Here is a 19623-nt window from a genome sequence, read left to right on the forward strand (position 1 = left end):
TGTTTTTTATATGCTTTCGCACTTTTTTTTATCACCCCACTTGGCTATTCGTTAAACTGAATTGTGGGTGTGGTGAGGGGTGTATTTATAGGCATTTTGAGGTTTGGGAAACTTTGCCCCTCCTGGTAGGAATGTATATCCCATACGTCACTAGCTCATGGACTCTTGCTAATATGAAAGAAATGAATTTATCAGGTAAGTTCTTACATAAATTATGTTTTCCATTTCTTTCCAGGGTAACAAATTATTTGGTTCTCAGTTGGATTCTATTATCTCAACTGTTACTGGTGGGAAAGGAACTTTTTTACCACAGGATAAATAATCTAAGGGTAAAAACAGGGCTAATAATCGTTTTCGTTCCTTTCGTTTCAACAAAGAACAAAAGCCTGATCCTTCATCCTCAGGAGCGGTTTCAGTTTGGAAACCATCTCCAGTCTGGAATAAATCCAAGCCTTCTAGAAAGGCAAAGCCTGCTTCTAAGTCCACATGAAGGTGCGGCCCTCATTCCAGCTCAGCTGGTAGGGGGCAGGTTACGTTTTTTCAAAGAAATTTGGATCAATTCTGTTCACAATCTTTGGATTCAGAACATTGTTTCAGAAGGGTACAGAATTGGTTTCAAGATGAGACCTCCTGCAAAGAGATTTTTTCTTTCCCGTGTCCCAGTAAATCCAGTGAAAGCTCAAGCATTTCTGAATTGTGTTTCAGATCTAGAGTTGGCTGGAGTAATTATGCCAGTTCCAGTTCTGGAACAGGGGATGGGGTTTTATTCAAATCTCTTCATTGTATCAAAGAAGGAGAATTCCTTCAGACCAGTTCTGGATCTAAAAATATTGAATCGTTATGTAAGGATACCAACATTCAAAATGGTAACTGTAAGGACTATCTTGCCTTTTGTTCAGCAAGGGCATTATATGTCCACAATAGATTTACAGGATGCATATCTGCATATTCCGATTCATCCAGATCATTATCAGTTCCTGAGATTCTCTTTTCTGGACAAGCATTACCAGTTTGTGGCTCTGCCGTTTGGCCTAGCTACAGCTCCAATTTTTACAAAGGTTCTCGGTGCCCTTCTGTCTGTAATCAGAGAACAGGGTATTGTCGTATTTCCTTATTTGGACGATATCTTGGTACTTGCTCAGTCTTTACATTTAGCAGAATCTCATATGAATCGACTTGTGTTGTTTCTTCAAGATCATGGTTGGAGGATCAATTCACCAAAAAGTTCATTGATTCCTCAGACAAGGGTAACCTTTCTGGGTTTCCAGATAGATTCAGTGTCCATGACTCTGTCTTTAACAGACAAGAGACGTCTAAAATTGATTTCGGCTTGTCGAAACCTTCAGTCACAATCATTCCCTTCGGTAGCCTTATGCATGGAAATTCTAGGTCTTATGACTGCTGCATCGGACGCGATCCCCTTTGCTCGTTTTCACATGCGACCTCTTCAGCTCTGTATGCTGAATCAATGGTGCAAGGATTACACAAAGATATCTCAATTAATATCTTTAAAACCGATTGTACGACACTCTCTAACGTGGTGGACAGATCACCATCGTTTGATTCAGGGGGCTTCTTTTGTGCTTCCGACCTGGACTGTAATTTCAACAGATGCAAGTCTCACAGGTTGGGGAGCTGTGTGGGGATCTCTGACAGCACAAGGAGTTTGGGAATCTCAGGAGGTGAGATTACGATCAATATTTTGGAACTCTGTGCAATTTTCAGAGCTCTTCAGTTTTGGCCTCTTCTGAAGCGAGAATCGTTCATTTGTTTTCAGACAGACAATGTCACTACTGTGGCATACATCAATCATCAAGGAGGGACTCACAGTCCTCTGGCTATGAAAGAAGTATCTCGGATTCTGGTTTGGGCGGAATCCAGCTCCTGTCTAATATCTGCGGTTCATATCCCAGGTATAGACAATTGGGAAGCGGATTATCTCAGTCGCCAAACGTTGCATCCGGGCGAATGGTCTCTTCACCCAGAGGTATTTCTTCAGATTGTTCAAATGTGGGAGCTTCCAGAAATAGATCTGATGGCGTCTCATCTAAACAAGAAACTTCCCAGGTATCTGTCCAGATCCCGGGATCCTCAGGCGGAAGCAGTGGATGCATTATCACTTCCTTGGAAGTATCATCCTGCTTATATCTTTCCGCCTATAGTTCTTCTTCCAAGAGTAAGCTCCAAGATTCTGAAGGAATGCTCGTTTGTTCTGCTGGTAGCTCCGGCATGGCCTCACAGGTTTTGGTATGCAGATCTTGTCCGGATGGCCTCTTGCCATCCGTGGACTCTTCCGCTACGACCAGACCTTCTGTCGCAAGGTCCTTTTTTCCATCAGGATCTCAAATCCTTAAATTTAAAGGTATGGAGATTGAACGCTTGATTCTTGGTCAAAGAGGTTTCTCTGACTCTGTGATTAATACTATGTTACAGGCTCGTAAATCTGTATCCAGAGAGATATATTATAGAGTCTGGAAGACTTATATTTCTTGGTGTCTTTCTCATCATTTTTCTTGGCATTCTTTTAGAATTCCGAGAATTTTACAGTTTCTTCAGGATGGTTTAGATAAAGGTTTATCCGCAAGTTCTTTGAAAGGACAAATCTCTGCTCTTTCTGTTCTTTTTCACAGAAAGATTGCTAATCTTCCTGATACGAGCTTTGGTTCGTATAAAACCTGTCATTAAGTCAATTTCTCCTCCTTGGAGTTTGAATTTGGTTCTGGGGGCTCTTCAAGCTCCTCCGTTTGAACCTATGCATTCATTGGACATTAAATTACTTTCTTGGAAAGTTTTGTTCCTTTTGGCAATCTCTTCTGCCAGAAGAGTTTCTGAATTATCTGCTCTTTCTTGTGAGTCTCCTTTTCTGATTTTTCATCAGGATAAGGCAGTGTTGCGAACTTTTGAATTTTTACCTAAAGTTGTGAATTCTAACAACATTAGTAGAGAAATTGTGGTTCCTTCATTATGTCCTAATCCTAAGAATTCTAAGGAGAAATCATTGCATTCTTTGGATGTTGTTAGAGCTTTGAAATATTATGTTGAAGCTACTAAGTCTTTCCGAAAGACTTCTAGTTTATTTGTTATCTTTTCCGGTTCTAGAAAAGGCCAGAAAGCTTCTGCCATTTCTTTGGCACCTTGGTTGAAATCTTTAATTCATCTTGCCTATGTTGAGTCGGGTAAAACTCCGCCTCAAAGGATTACAGCTCATTCTACTAGGTCAGTTTCTACTTCCTGGGCGTTTAGGAATGAAGCTTCGATTGATCAGATTTGCAAAGCAGCAACTTGGTCCTCTTTGCATACTTTTACTAAATTCTACCATTTTTATGTATTTTCTTCTTCTGAAGCAGTTTTTGGTAGAAAAGTACTTCAGGCAGCGGTTTCAGTTTGAATCTTCTGCTTATGTTTTTCATTAAACTTTATTTTCGGTGTGGATTATTTTCAGCAGGAATTGGCTGTCTTTATTTTATCCCTCCCTCTCTAGTGACTCTTGCGTGGAAAGATCCACATCTTGGGTAATCATTATCCCATACGTCACTAGCTCATGGACTCTTGCTAATTACATGAAAGAAAACATAATTTATGTAAGAACTTACCTGATAAATTCATTTCTTTCATATTAGCAAGAGTCCATGAGGTCCACCCTTTTTTTGGGGTGGTTATGATTTTTGTATAAAGCACAATTATTATAATTCCTTATTTTATATGCTTTCGCACTTTTTTTATCACCCCACTTCTTGGCTATTCGTTAAACTGAATTGTGGGTGTGGTGAGGGGTGTATTTATAGGCATTTTGAGGTTTGGGAAACTTTGCCCCTCCTGGTAGGAATGTATATCCCATACGTCACTAGTTCATGGACTCTTGCTAATATGAAAGAAATGAATTTATCAGGTAAGTTCTTACATAAATTATGTTTTTCCTGTAGGAACAACGTAACCCTTGTGAAATAGAATGCTCTAGTTTATCGTCGGCCGCTAAAAACAAAAAATGTTTTTTTTACTATTTTACAAATTTCAGTGTATTCCTGACTAAACTCTGTAACAAAACTAACTCCTTTATGTTTACTATTGATGCTTTTGTATTTATCAATTTCACTTGTCTGACACAAAATTTGTGACCTGTCTAAGCCATCCACTTGTCTCCCGGCCTTATTAATCACTTTAGCACTGTATCCTCTGTTTTTTAGCCTGTTGGCCAAATCTTGTGACTGCTCAACAAACTTATTCGGTAAGAAGCAGTTGCGTTTAATCCTAATAAATTGGCCTTTGGCCACAGCATGGGGTACGTGCCTGGGATGACAACTTTTCGCATGTAGGAGGGTGTTCCGTGCTATGGGCTTCCTATAGATCTCTGTCAATACCCTTCCATCCTCCATGCCTGTGATAGTGATATCCAAAAAGTTGATCACATTGTCCCGTACCTCACTGGTAAATTTTATTCCAATATTGTTGGAATTCAAATAATCAGTGAAAGACGTAAATTGTAACTCACTCCCTTTCCACACGAGCAACAGGTCGTCTATATAGCGGCCGTAAAAATTAATCAAATCTCTGAAGGGGTTCCCATTTCCATAGACGTGGGACAGCTCCCACCAACCCATAAAAAGGTTGGCATAGGAGGGGGCAAATTTACCCCCCATAGCTGTCCCACGTCTCTGGAGATAGAAACCATCCTCAAATTAAAACTAATTGTGTTTAAGTAAAAATTTTAACACTCTAAGTATAAAGTGTCTAAACTCCAAAATGTCCAATAACTCTTTTTTGAAAGTAGCAGTGGGGTCCCTATAAAGGGGAATATAGTCCTCAGTGTTGTTAAGTTGACTCAATGCCTCATCTACATAGTCCAATCTGTCCAGAACCACAATAGAGCCACCCTTGTCAGCTGGGCGTATAACAATATCATTGTTCTCTTGACGCTCCTTAAGGGCGGCTCTCTCTGGTCTGGACAGATTGGGAACTTGATATCCAACAGAATTCTTGAGTTTAATCAGGTCACGTTCCACACGTTTGAAGAAAGTCTCCAAAGTGATACCCTTAGTGTGGATGGGATTAAACAGTGACTTGTTTTGAAAACCACTAGAGGCGTTAATACTTTCTCTATTAGTTCTTGTCAAGGTATCTCGAGATAAACATTCCAAACTAATCACATCACAAGTTTCATTGAATGTTAATTCACCAGTGTGCGGGGCATGTGTGGGTAAGTCCAGCCCATGATCAACTCTGTCATCTAAATAATCTGTTGATTCAGTGTAAAAATGTTTTTGTAGAGTCATGTTACGTATTAGTTTATTAATGTGAAGAATAGTGTTAAATATGTTGAAATGATTGGTAGGTGCAAAATTCAAACCACGACTAAGAAGTGAGACTTGTGAGTCTGTAAGTCTGTATTTTGACAAGTTAAAGGGACAGTTTACTCAAAAATGTTCTCCCCTTTAATTTGTTCCCAATGATCCACTTTACCGGATGGAGTGTATTAAATTGTTTACAAGTAGCTCCTTTACCCTTATATTGGCATTTGAAATAGTTGATTTAGCATGTGGTATCCCCACCTATTCTGAAAGTTTATGGCCGCATGTCCAAGCTATAGATAAGCTTTGTAAACACAGCCAGCAGAAGAAATTACACTCCCAGTGGGATTTTGCAGAGATAAGGTAATGCAATGTTGATTTTCCATTGTTCTCTCCAAGTACTGGTGATTGGTTTATGGACAGATATAAAATAAAGAAGCAGGTATATGTACACAATGTGATAAAGTAATGAGATCTGATTATACCTACAAGCTCAACCCATTTTATTAGGTTGTGGCTTCTAAACACAAAATCAGAGCTTTAATATACACAAATAAACCTTAAAAAGCTAGTTTTCTTACATTTTTCACTCTGCAGTTGGTAAAAAAAGCAATTGTAAACACATTAAGGGAAAAACTATTTTACAGTATACTGTCCCTTTAATAATGTTGTTTATTTGTACTTCTGTTTCCCTCTCTGGCCTCTCAAATGATAATGTCCCTGACCTGTTTGTCCTATCCCGGTGCGTTGTGGGGGAAGAGAAAAAAACCTGTTCTATTTTTCTCTGATCATCATCAGAAACTCTTGTCTGCATAGCAGAAGCACCTTCTTCAACATATTTAGATGCACTTTGGAGACTTTCTTCAAACGTGTGGAGCGTGACCTGATTAAACTCAAGAATTCTGTTGGATATCAAGTTCCCAATCTGTCCAGACCAGAGAGAGCCGCAAGAGAACAATGATATTGTTATACGCCCAGCTGACAAGGGTGGCTCTGTTGTGGTTCTGGACAGATTGGACTATGTAGATGAGGCATTGCGTCAACTTAACATCACTGAGGACTATATTCCCCTTTATAGGGACCCCACTGCTGCTTTCAAAAAAGAGTTATTGGACATTTTGGACGATGGGTTGGAGGATGGGCACTACGACCGGAAAACCTTTGAGTTCTTGGTGGTTGATTATCCGGTAGTGCCCATCTTCCACCATCTACCCAAGGTCCATAAATCCCTTAAGGATGTCAGGGACCGTCCAATAGTCAGTGGAATTGATTCATTGACAGAACATGTTTCACAGTGGGTAGATAGCCTCTTACAACCCCTGGTACAAAACTTGCACAGTTACATCCAAGACACCAAAGACGTAATCTGTACTCTTGACAATTTGAGATGGAACAGTAACTATCACAAGTGGGCTACAATTGATGTAGTAGCATTATGCTCCTCCATCCCCCACGAGGAGTGTCTAATAGCGGTCAATTTCTTTTTGGAATTCTATTCTGATTTTTCTACTGAGTTTAGACACTTTATACTTAGAGTGTTAAAATTTTTACTTAAACACAATTAGTTTTAATTTGAGGATGGTTTCTATTTCCAGAGACGTGGGACAGCTATGGGGGGTAAATTTGCCCCCTCCTATGCCAACCTTTTTATGGGTTGGTGGGAGCTGTCCCACGTCTATGGAGATGGGAACCCCTTCAGAGATTTGATTCATTTTTACGGCCGCTATATAGACGACCTGTTGCTCGTGTGGAAAGGGAGTGAGTTACAATTTACGTCTTTCACTGATTATTTGAATTCCAACAATATTGGAATAAAATTTACCAGTGAGGTACGGGACAATGTGATCAACTTTTTGGATATCACTATCACAGGCATGGAGGATGGAAGGGTATTGACAGAGATCTATAGGAAGCCCATAGCAGGGAACACTCTCCTACATGCGAAAAGTTGTCATCCCAGGCACGTACCCCATGTGTACCCCATGCTGTGGCCAAAGGCCAATTTATTAGGATTAAACGCAACTGCTCCTTACCGAATAAGTTTGTTGAGCAGTCACAAGATTTGGCCAACAGGCTAAAAATCAGAGGATACAGTGCTAAAGTGATTAATAAGGCCAGGAGACAAGTGGATGGCTTAGACAGGTAACATATTTTGGGTCAGACAAGTGAAATTGATAAATACAAAAGCATCAATAGTAAACATAAAGGAGTTACTTTTGTTACAGAGTTTAGTCAGGAATACACTGAAATTTGTAAAATAGTAAAAAAACATTTTTCGTTTTTAGCGGCTGACGATAAACTAGAGCATTGTATTTCACAAGGGTTACGTTGTTTCTACAGGAAAACAACTACTCTAGGCAACTTATTATCACCCTCTGTTCTCCCTAAGACTAATCAAAGACAAAGCTCTTGGCTTACACATAGGGGCATTTTCAAATGCCTCAATAAATGCAGGGTATGTGATTTTGTTCTACCCTCAGATAGTATTAAATCTGAGGTTACAGGGGAGATTTTTGCCATCCAGTCCTGTCTCAAGTACACCTCCACATATGTTGTATATGTGTTGAGTTGCACCATGTGCCATCTACAGTACGTTGGACTCACGACTACTGAGGTTAAGGTGTGAATTCGTAACCATCTGTCCATGATACAAGCTGGTGTAGCATCTACACCCTTAGTTCAACACTTTGCGAAGTGTCACCAAAAAAGTGTAAATTCACTAAGGTGGCAGGCCATTGAAAGGGTGACTTGCCCTCCAAGAGGAGACAGGCTGCTGCAGAAGAGGGAAATGTTTTGGATATTCAAACTACAAACTCGTGTACCTACTGGTGTGAACTCAGAATATGACCTGATCAATTACTGGCAATAGAAGAATATTCTACATTTCAGGTTTCTTGTTCCCTCTTGTGCAGCCTGTCTGGACCTGCTCTATTTCCCTTGTTTCCCTCATTTCCCCCCTTTTTCAGTTTTCTGTAATTATCCATATTGCTATTTCTTATCATTACCCATTTCCCACATAATATTATATTTTATATTTTTTGGTAAGGGGTATTCTTTTGTTTTTTCATTCTTCACAATAAGTGATTCATTAGTACAGCACACATCATTTTCCACACGCAAATTTATTCTACAATAAATGATAGAATCACTGAATGTATTCTGCAGATGTAATATGTATTAACAACCATTACAATTGTTCTGTTCCTACACACTAGCTTAATTTAGGCTTAGGAACTTTGTAGGTCTTTAACCCCTTAAGGACCAAGGCCATTTTTCAATTTCTTTCCCTTAAAGACCAGGGCTATTTTTACATTTCTGCGGTGTTTGTGTTTAGCTGTAATGTTCCTCTTACTCATTTTTTGTACCCACACATATTATATACCGTTTTTCCCGCCACTAAATGGACTTTCTAAAGATACCATTATTTTCATCATATCTTATAATTTATTATTAAAAATATTATAAAATATGAGGAAAATATGGGAAAAAACACACTTTTTCTAAATTTGACCCCCAAAATCTGTTACACATCTACAACCACCAAAAAACAACCATGCTAAATAGTTTCTAAATTTTGTCCTGAGTTTAGAAATACCCAATGTTAACATGTTCTTTGCTTTTTTTGCAAGTTATAGGGCAATAAATACAAGAAGCACTTTGCTATTTCAAAACCACTTTTTTTCAAAATGAGCGCTAGTTACATTGGAACCCTGATATCTGTCAGGAATACCTGAATATCCCATGACATGTATATATTTTTTTTAGAAGACATCCCAAAGTATTGATCTAGGCCCATTTTGGTATATTTCATGCCACCATTTCACCGCCAAATGCGACCAAATTAAAAAAAAACTTCATTTTTTTCGCAATTCTAGGTTTCTCATTGATATTATTTACAAACAGCTTGTGCAATTATGGCACAAATGGTTGTAAATGCTTCCCTGGGATCTCCTTTGTTCAGAAATAGCAGACATATATGGCTTTGGTGATGCTTTTTGGTAATTAGAAGGCTGCTAAATGCCGCTGCGCATCACACGTGTATTATGGCTAGCAGTGAAGGGGTTAATTAGGTAGCTTGTAGGGAGCTTGCAGGGTTAATTTTAGCTTTAGTGTTGAGATCAGCCTCCCACCTGACACATCAGACCCCCTGATCCCTCCCAAACAGCTCTCTTCCCTCACCCACCCCACAATTGTACCCGCCATCTTAAGTACTGGCAGAAAGTCTGCCAGTACTAAAATAAAAGGTATATTTTATTTTTTTTATTTTTTTTTCTAGCATATTTACATATGCTGCTGTGTAGGATCCCCCTTAGCCCCAAACCTCCCTGATCCCCCCCAAAACAGCTCTCTAACCCTCCCCCTCAACATTATTGGGAGCCATCTTGGGTACTGGCAGCTGTCTGCCAGTACCCAGTTTACAAAAAAATATATATTTTTTTAATTTCTCCCCAATTTTCTGTAGTGTAGCTTTCCCCCCCCCCCCAAAGACTAAACCCCCACCCCCTCCCAGATCACTTTGCTTATTTATAATACTATTTTTATTTCCCCTCTCTCCCTCTAAATTTATGCAAACCGTTCCATGTGTAATGGTTCCCACCCGCTCCCTCCCTCGTGCACGCGCCCGCCCGCCTCCCTTGTGCACGATCGCGCGTCCGTGCGCGCCCCCCAGCTACCCCACCCACGATCCCGCCCACCTCTGTACACCGCAAGCCATCGATGGCCGCCCACCCGCCTCCCACGTCGGCTCCCACCCACCAACGATTGCGGCCATCGATGTCCGGTGCAGAGAGGGCCACAGAGTGGCTCTCTCTGCATCGGATGGGGGAAAATGTTATTGCAGTGATGCCTCGACATGGAGGCATCACTGCAATAACCGGAAAGCGGCTGGAAGCGATCAGGATCGCTTCCAGCTGCTTTCAACCCCAACGTCGTACAGGGTACGTCGCTGGTCTTTAAAGACCAGTTTGTGCACGACGTACCCTGTACGACGTATGACGTTAAGGGGTTAAATTATGCTTTATTAAAGTTAGCATTCTATGTACAGCTGTATTATTGCATGCCATTTGTTGCAACTGCAATCTATTTAACTCAGATAATAGGCTCTACAATTTGTATAGGTACTCATAGAGTTAATTGATATCACAACTTGTTACTTTGTTTTTACCCAATCAGGGTGATCCTGGTGCTTTTTAATAGCTCAGGTGCACTGTCCAGTAGCTATGATTACGTTGATCATGTTAGCAGACTTTTCGTTGTGATGTACCTGTGCTGATCTCTGGAGTGTTTTAACTTATGTTCTAATAAAGACTGTTTTTATTACTAAAACCGCTGCTTGCAACATTTCCTTTTTGCTGTATGTTTGTATGTGTGTGTATATATATATATATATATATATATATATATATATATATATATATATATATATATATATATATATATATATATGTGTGTGTGTGTATATATATATATATATATATATATATATATATATATATATATATATATATATATATATATATATATACACACACACATATATGTGTATATACTGTGTGTGTGTGTGTGTGTGTGTATGTATATATATATATATATATGTATGTGTATATATATATATATATATATATATATATATATAAAACCAAAAAGGGTACAGGACAAATGGCTACTATAAATGTGTCTTTTTCCAAAAACAATTTTAGCAAACTTTAGAAAACATTAATGTTATGCTAGATTATAATTTTAATGTGGTGCAGACCCTATAAAAAATTATTCTTCAACAAACTACAAGAGGAGAACAAGGACCAGTCTCAGCGTGCAGCATTCAACTGGCTCAGCAAACTGTTTCATGGGACTCAATTACAAGGCAGTATTTCAGGAGGCAATCGGTAACAAACAGCGGACCTCAATTGTGGACACCTCCAGAATCATATAAGTGCATGCTTATGGTTTAACACAGGAATATAGCTGCTTTCACTTGATGGGGGGTTAGCCTGGACTGACTCCCACTGCTCATTTGGCTTGTTTGCTGCTTTCACACAACATCTTCAGCAATACGAAGTACTATGCTTTACTAACACGCATTCAGCTTTGGCAGCACTTATCCCATTTTGCTAAAGTCTGGCTGAAGACAATACCGCTATATGTGGAAAATCATCCTGCTGTGATTTGGTTGTTTTCTTCAGCAATACACTCTTGTGAGAATTTTATCTCAATATATGCAGGCATCTCTATGTAAACTGCTGTGTCTCTATGTAACTGCTGTACTGAGGCAATTCATTATGGAGGATGTATTACTATGTTCCACTATCTATCTTATTGCTAATAACCATTGCAATAGCTATTCTTCATACTTGCATGTAACTCACTATCTATCTTATTGCTAATAACCATTGCAATAGCTATTCTTCATACTTGTATGTAATTCTTTGTAATTGTTGCTATACTGCCATTATTGTTGTTCCTGAAATCTTTACAAAGCACCTATCACTACTTAGATCCCTAAAAATTTACCTGTCCGGTAATTATCCCTTGTATTGACTTGGGTACCGTGTACAGCTTGGGTGTAGCAGTGTACTAGGTGTCTTTGGATTGTATTTTTGCCAATATTATGATTATGATGTGCACATCTTCAGGGTTTTAATTGGCCACATGTACTATATTGTTTGTTCAACATACTTTACTTTGTGTTGCTAACATATACCCGAGGCCAGCACACAACTGGCCTATTGCTATGTTTAGACAGTTAGGATTTACTTCTTTCTGTACTATTAATAAATTATTTTTTGTTCTCAGTGATTGTACTGGTCAGAGATTCATTCCAATTGTTTAATTTAGCTACACTTTTGAGCTATTTTTTATAAAAAAAGAGTGCTTGATTCCCTATCTATACAGGGCCTTAAGAAATTTTTGATGGTCCTTGTTCTCCTCTTGTAGTTTGTTGAAGAATATATATATATTTTATATATATATATATATATATATATATATATATATATATATATATATACACAAACACATATGTGGTTTGCATTTTTACACTCCCAGAGTGTATCGGACATTGAGAAACATGTACATTAAGATTCTATTCTTAAATAAAAAAAAAATATTGAAAAATGAAGGTATTATAGTCATTTATAAGAAAATTGCGATTAAATCGTAGTCGCAATTTTTTTTTTTTTTTTACCAATATCGCCCAGCCCTACTTAGTAGGCAATGTAGGGGGGCAGGACACAAAAACAGTTAGCAGTGCAGTTTGGAGGGCATAGAATGTCCAAATGGCGGGAAGGGGTTAAGGCGGGGATGCTTATACTTGAAAACGGGGTTTATTTTTCTTTGTCAGTGTAATTTATTTATGCAAGTAATAAGCATTAATAAATGGGGAAAAAATACAACAGTGTACTGACTTTCTGGTACATCCCAAAGTGGCACATCTGCTTTAAAACATGTGAATGATAATGCAGCCCTTTTAGTCTAAACATGTATTTTTTAAACTTTATGATAATAATAGTCAGATCAGGATGCAGTTATACATGTATTTATCACACACAAATATGTCTCTCTCAACAGATTGCCAAACTAAGGCAACAGCTCCAGCGCACAAAGAATAACAGTCGCCATAGTAAGGATAAGGATGGCCAGTCACCTTTCCAGGGAAATCATATAGCAATCAATCACTCTCAGGTAAGTGTGTTACCTAGTGTTCTAGTGGATTCTAATGTTTAACACAAGTTGTTGTTATATTCTTGTATGTTAATGTTTTGACCCTCTTGTTGCCATTCTCAAACATTCTGACTAAGCTTTCCTTAGGATAGGGGGTATTGGTAAAGACAACACGTTAGAAGCTGAATCATAGATGTCACAGTATTTTGTATTTCATAATGCATCTCTCAATTTTAATCCAAACCTGTGCTGATTTCCCCCTTGTATCTCCACCATTCTCTCTCAAACACATGCCTGTTATTTCTACATTCTTTCTATATTTTTCTTTTGCTCCTTTACCTCCTCCCAAGACATCTTATTAGTGACTGACTGCTTATAGCCCCACTGCTTGTTTGCATATATTTTGTGCAGGTGTTCAAAATAATGTTTACTGCTGTACTAGACTTCTTTGGGCTAACTTACACACTCTTTTTTTCTTAACTACAGTGCAATATGATGTAGTAGAATGGGAAGAGTCGAGCATAGCTTATGTGTACTATACTCATAGCAAAAGCTTTTTCATACTGCAAGAATTTATAACTGACTGAAAGAAGACTATTCTTTTTCTTTCAAATAGTTTTTATTGGGTTAATACATTTCACCGAAGTACAACAAATACTGCATACATAGAATAAATACAGTTTGTGTTTAGAAGACTATTCTTAAGACTTGAAAAAGCCACTGGAGAGTAAGTGAAACAATTGTTTGACATTTTATGCTGACACATTACAGGGTAGGGACTTACCCTACATACTGATACAGTGTTTTCTATAAGAGAGGCTAAAATATTGTCACAGACTGAGTTTGCTGTTAAATGCACTGTTTGCACTTCAGTGGGAATTAATAATGTGTGAGCGTACCATGAGTGACTTTGGTAAAGATCATGTCTTACCAGTAGTTAGTTAAAAAGCATATTACTTAGAGTTATAGTAGCTTTGCACAATGTGAGCAGTATTCTTTGGGGTCACACATCCTTTTTTTGTTGTTGTAATAAAATTATGCTGTATTTGGAACTGCTTTTTGATCTATTTGAGGTTAATGAAGGATTAGCTGGACGTAAGAACTTTAAGGGATTGTAAATACTAGTGTTTTTGAAACGCTAGGATTTACCAGTGCAACAAATAAAGGGGACTTTTAGTCATGAAGTATAAAATACTTCATGCTGAAAGTTCCTTTATTTTTCTGCAGCATTCACATCGCTGAGTGCCTCAGGCTGCCCAGGGAGGTACGCTATTTTGCAGTGAGATGATCTTAGCCAATAGCATGCTAGCTATCATTCATAATGTCAGCTGGGCCGCACGGCTATTGGCTAAGAGTTTGAAACGTCACCTCACTGAAAAAAGAGCGATAGTGAATTTACGATGCTCCACAGCATAGCATCGTAAATTCACTATATGAGGTCTAAATACTAGTTTCTTTATTGACAAAGGATAAACCATATATAATCAAAGACAAGATCAAGTCGGCAATTGTTTAGTTAAATTGAAACATACAAGGATCCCTGATGCAGTAACGCTTTAGGTTCACTACTGATCCGATTTGCCAGTTTCAAACAATAGGCGTGGTTTACCCCACAAAAAGCCACCGACGCCGCGGCACCCCGCTTTTGACAAAGCCGGAGTTACCGGCAAAACATGTTAGGGGAAAGGGCATGCGGGACCCTTTGTTTTTTAATAATCTAGTTTAATAGTAGGGTGGTCTAATTTGATATCTGAGCTGACTACAATAGTATTCTCAGATCATTTTGGTCAGGTACAGGGAGAATGACCTCATAAGCAGCAAGTCATTAACCACAGATCTTATATGCTCTGATTGAAATCTGGCGATGTGATGCCGTTGTGCAAACTATGTCTATAAACCTAACCTGTACTTACTTACCTAAGCTTAATACAGCCGACTAAGGGGAGCATTGTATGTATAAGAAAAATAGCCAGCAGACAAACTGCAGCTCACACAAGAGTGTTTATTATGGCTGTTCTATGTAAATACAAAGGATACACTAAAGCTCCCTAAGCAATCGTTTTTTAGGCTGAATAAGGAAAGCACTTAAGGGACAAGAATAACAGCCAGCAGACAAACTGCAGCTTGATTAAGAGTCATAACGGCTTTGAAATCTTAATACAATAGATACACTATTACTATATGTGCTCAAAAATTACAACCAGCAGAGTAATTATTACACGTGAAGGTTAGTGATTTGGTGCCACTGTGCAAGCTCAGTCTATAAACACAACCCATACTTACCTAAGCTAGATATAACTTATCAAGGGAAGTACTGTACGTATAAGCAAAGAGTTTACTACGGCTATGTTATTTCAATATAACGGATACAACACAGTTCCCTAATTAATCTGTAATAGTTAGGCAGAATAAGGGAAGTACCTCAGGTACAAGAACATTAGCCAGTAAACAAACTGTAGATTAATTGAGACTGGTCATTACGGCTAGAAATCCTATCATAAGAGATACGTGAGCATCAAAAGTGCCTTGAATAACAATAATAATAGTGTGATAACCACACGCAATGAGAGGTACATAACCCTCCAATCAATACTAAGTCTGTAACGTATAACAGTCCTTTAAGCTGATAATGTTGTTCCCTCACACACCACAACTATAATTATTAGTATCCTCTGCAACATTCAATATACATTGGCTTTCAACTGGTGACAGTCAGTCTGAAGGCCTTTATACTGTACTAGTCGATGAGCCTGCCCAGAGGGCAGTCTAATTAATTATTTTTTAAACTACAGATGTAGAAACAACTTGTTTTGTAATTCTTCTTCTTTTATATAAATATTTAAGCTACAGGTGTAGCAATACTATAATTTTAATGAACCCCTAACCTAACACCTGAAGTCATATCCTGCAGATGTATGCTTGATCGCCTCATGTATTGTTAAATGAGGCTTTAGCTACTTGGGCGACATCGATTCCCTTGTTGTCAACTTTTGAAAGTTTTGTAAACGTTATCATTTCAATGATGTTCCTTCCTATGTGGAAGTTTTTCTAGACGTGCCTTCGAATTTTTCTCAGGATTAGGAGAAGCTAGGGATACCTGTCTCCCATCCATCAAAGTGTGTCTTAAGTAGAAGGATATATTTGTACTACGGCTCAGAGAACTTCGGTTCTTATGGTGCTCCTTTTCGTATCTTTGGATGAGAAGCTGGAGGTTTAATTGTTCATTTAGAACAATGCCTTGTCTTATTAGACTTGCTGTGCTATTACGCCGGGCTTTGTGGCTGAAATCTTGTTCAGATGAGAAGCCTAGCTGTAGCTTAGCAGTACAGCTTAGGCTTTATAGTTCTGCAGTTGCAGGTTTTATATTTTATGTTTCCCCCAATTCCACGCTTCTGGCGTTTCCTTTCAAGGATGAGACCTTGTTTGGACTTGGCTGGCAGAATTGCCACCTGACTTTACGGGTGAAAAAGGGTTTTTCTTCCACTCGTCAAGAGAGTAAGACCTAAGAAAGGTTTTCCTTTCCTTTTTCAGCAGGGTCAGTCTTGTTTCTTGGAGTCCTATCTAAGATTTCCTCCCATGGGCAGATTTCTCATTCTAGAGTATCTGCATTCCAGGTATGATGAGAGGCATTCCTTGAACTGAGTTTAGGGCCTTCCTCTCTAGGCGTGATAGTCCCAGTTTGGGAACAGAATCTAGGTATTTACCCCAAGTTCCCCAGGTTTTGTCTTTCAAAGTAGTATCCATTCTCCTTTTGGTTCAAGAGGACCTGTTCAGAACGAACATAGACCTGAAGGATGTGTATTTATTGTTCCCATTATTCTAGATCTGCTCAAGTTTCTGAGTCTTGTCATCCTAGAAAGGTTTTTAGGTCTTGAGGTATTACAAGGGTGCTTTTCTTCAGGCGTCATCCTTCTTCGAACACTCTTTCTGTTTCAAGAGATTTTGTCCAATCTTTTTTTCCCATGGATGGGAAATTAATCTGGAGAAGAGTTCCTTTGTTCCATCTACAAGGGTGATTTATTTAGGGACCTTAATAGATTCTCTATCATAGGAGAAGATTCTAACAGAGGTCAGATAATCAAGGATTTATTCCTTTTGTTTTCACTGCAGTCTACTGTCCGACCAACAGTGAGCTCTTGTGGTCCGGTAAATAGTTTAGCCTTTTAGCAACCAGAAGGTTGGGATTTTGGATCCAGCTGCAGTTGGTTTTTACCTTCACTTTTCAGTGACTCAAGTATGAAGGGAATTGGTGTGAGGGTTATCTTGAACATCATTCCCTTTGCTATTTTCCATAGAATGGAGAATATTCGGATCTGTCTCAGAAGATAGATCTAGGTCATTTGACAAGAGTCTTTTCCCCGCACGGGTTTCTCAGGAGTAGCTGTCTCAGGGCATGTGCTTCTAGAGACATTCCTGGGTGTTGTGACCACGGACGCCATCCTGCTGGGCTGGGAAACAGTGTGGGTTCTGTTTAAGGGCAGGGATTATGGACTCAGAAATGTCTGCTCTCCTCTTTCACATTCTTAAGGTTGGGTGCGATTTACAATGCTCTAATGGCTTGGCCTCAGTTGTCCTTAGCTGGGTTCCAGTCGGATAATGTCACCTCAATGGTTTTAATCAACCACCAGGGAGGAACTTGAAGTTCCTTAGCCATGAAGGAGGTGACTTGGATTGTTCAGTGGGCGGGAGCCCACAATTGTTGTCTATCTGCAATCCACATTCCAGGAGTGGACTACTGGGAAGCGGATTTCCTGAGCAGACAGAATTTTCTCCTGGGGAGTGGAAACTCCTTCTGGAGGTGTTCTCCAATTTGACACTCAAATGCGGGGTGCGGAGTTGAATTTGACGATGTTTAGGCAAGTTGCCTAGGTACGGTTCGAAATCAGGAGCTCTGCAGGCTGTTCTGATGGATGCTCTGGCGGTTCCTTTGGATTTCAGGTTGACTTACCTGTTTCCTCTCCTTCCACGAGTCATTGATTGTATCAACAGGAGAGTGTCGGTAATTCTAATAGTCCCTGCGTGGCCTCGCAGGATCTGGTGGTACAAACCTAGTGGAGAGGTCATTTCTTCCACCTTGAAACTGCCTCTTAGGGAAGGGCCTTCTGATTCAGGATCCCTTCTTTCATCCATTTTTCATTTCTCTGAAGCTGACTGCTTGGAGATTGAACACTTAGTTTTGTCTGAATCAAGGTCATTGAGACCTTGATTCAGGCTTGCAAGCCTATTACAAGAAAGATTTACCATAAGATGTGGCATAAATTTCTTTATTGGTGTGAATCCAAAGGCTTCTCTTGGAGTAGGGTTAGGATTTTAGCATTTTTTCTTTTCTTCAGGAAGGTCTGGAGAAAAGTTTTGTCAGTCAGTTCTCTGAAGGGTCAGATTCATGCATAAGAGTCTGGCGGACATGCCAGATGTGTAATCTTTTGGTCAGGCCGTGGTCAGAATCAGGCCTGTTTTTAAGTCTGTTGCTCCTCCTGGGAGCCTTAACTTTGTTGAGGTTTTGCAGCAAGCTCCGTTTGAGCCATTGCATTCCATAGATATTAAGTTGTTATCTTGGAAGGTTTTGTTTCTTATTGCTATATCATCTGCTCGGAGAGTGTTGGAACTTTCAGCTTTGCATTGTGATTCACCTTCTTTCTCCAACATAGGTGTGTCCGGTCCACGGCGTCATCCTTACTTGTGGGATATTCTCTTCCCCAACAGGAAATGGCAAAGAGCCCAGCAAAGCTGGTCACATGATCCCTCCTAGGCTCCGCCTACCCCAGTCATTCTCTTTGCCGTTGTACAGGCAACATCTCCACGGAGATGGCTTAGAGTTTTTTAGTGTTTAACTGTAGTTTTTATTATTCAATCAAGAGTTTGTTATTTTGAAATAGTGCTGGTATGTACTATTTACTCAGAAACAGAAAAGAGATGAAGATTTCTGTTTGTATGAGGAAAATGATTTTAGCAACCGTCACTAAAATCCATGGCTGTTCCACACAGGACTGTTGAGAGCAATTAACTTCAGTTGGGGGAACAGTGAGCAGTCTCTTGCTGCTTGAGGTATGACACATTCTAACAAGACGATGTAATGCTGGAAGCTGTCATTTTCCCTATGGGATCCGGTAAGCCATGTTTATTACGATCGTAAATAAGGGCTTCACAAGGGCTTATTAAGACTGTAGACTTTTTCTGGGCTAAATCGATTCATTATTAACACATATTTAGCCTTGAGGAATCATTTTATTTGGGTATTTTGATATAATAATATCGGCAGGCACTGTTTTAGACACCTTATTCTTTAGGGGCTTTCCCAAAGCATAGGCAGAGCCTCATTTTCGCGCCGGTGTTGCGCACTTGTTTTTGAGAGGCATGGCATGCAGTCGCATGTGAGAGGAGCTCTGATACTTAGAAAAGACTTTCTGAAGGCGTCATTTGGTATCGTATTCCCCTTTGGGCTTGGTTGGGTCTCAGCAAAGCAGATACCAGGGACTGTAAAGGGGTTAAAGTTCAAAACGGCTCCGGTTCCGTTATTTTAAGGGTTAAAGCTTCCAAATTTGGTGTGCAATACTTTTAAGGCTTTAAGACACTGTGGTGAAAATTTGGTGAATTTTGAACAATTCCTTCATGTTTTTTCGCAATTGCAGTAATAAAGTGTGTTCAGTTTAAAATTTAAAGTGACAGTAACGGTTTTATT

The 19623-nt window shown here is 39.2% G+C and overlaps 1 protein-coding gene across 1 annotated transcript in view; it reads left to right on the top strand.

The window, feature by feature from the left end:
• Window positions 1-19623, top strand: part of GLCCI1 (glucocorticoid induced 1) — a 474455-nt gene that overhangs the window by 161019 nt on the left and 293813 nt on the right. The window contains exon 4 of the mRNA XM_053714094.1: window positions 12852-12965. Coding sequence (XP_053570069.1) covers window positions 12852-12965 — 114 coding nt within the window. The remainder of the gene's footprint in view (window positions 1-12851; window positions 12966-19623) is intronic.

Source organism: Bombina bombina, chromosome 5, assembly GCF_027579735.1.
Source record: "Bombina bombina isolate aBomBom1 chromosome 5, aBomBom1.pri, whole genome shotgun sequence".
NCBI lineage: Eukaryota > Metazoa > Chordata > Amphibia > Anura > Bombinatoridae > Bombina > Bombina bombina.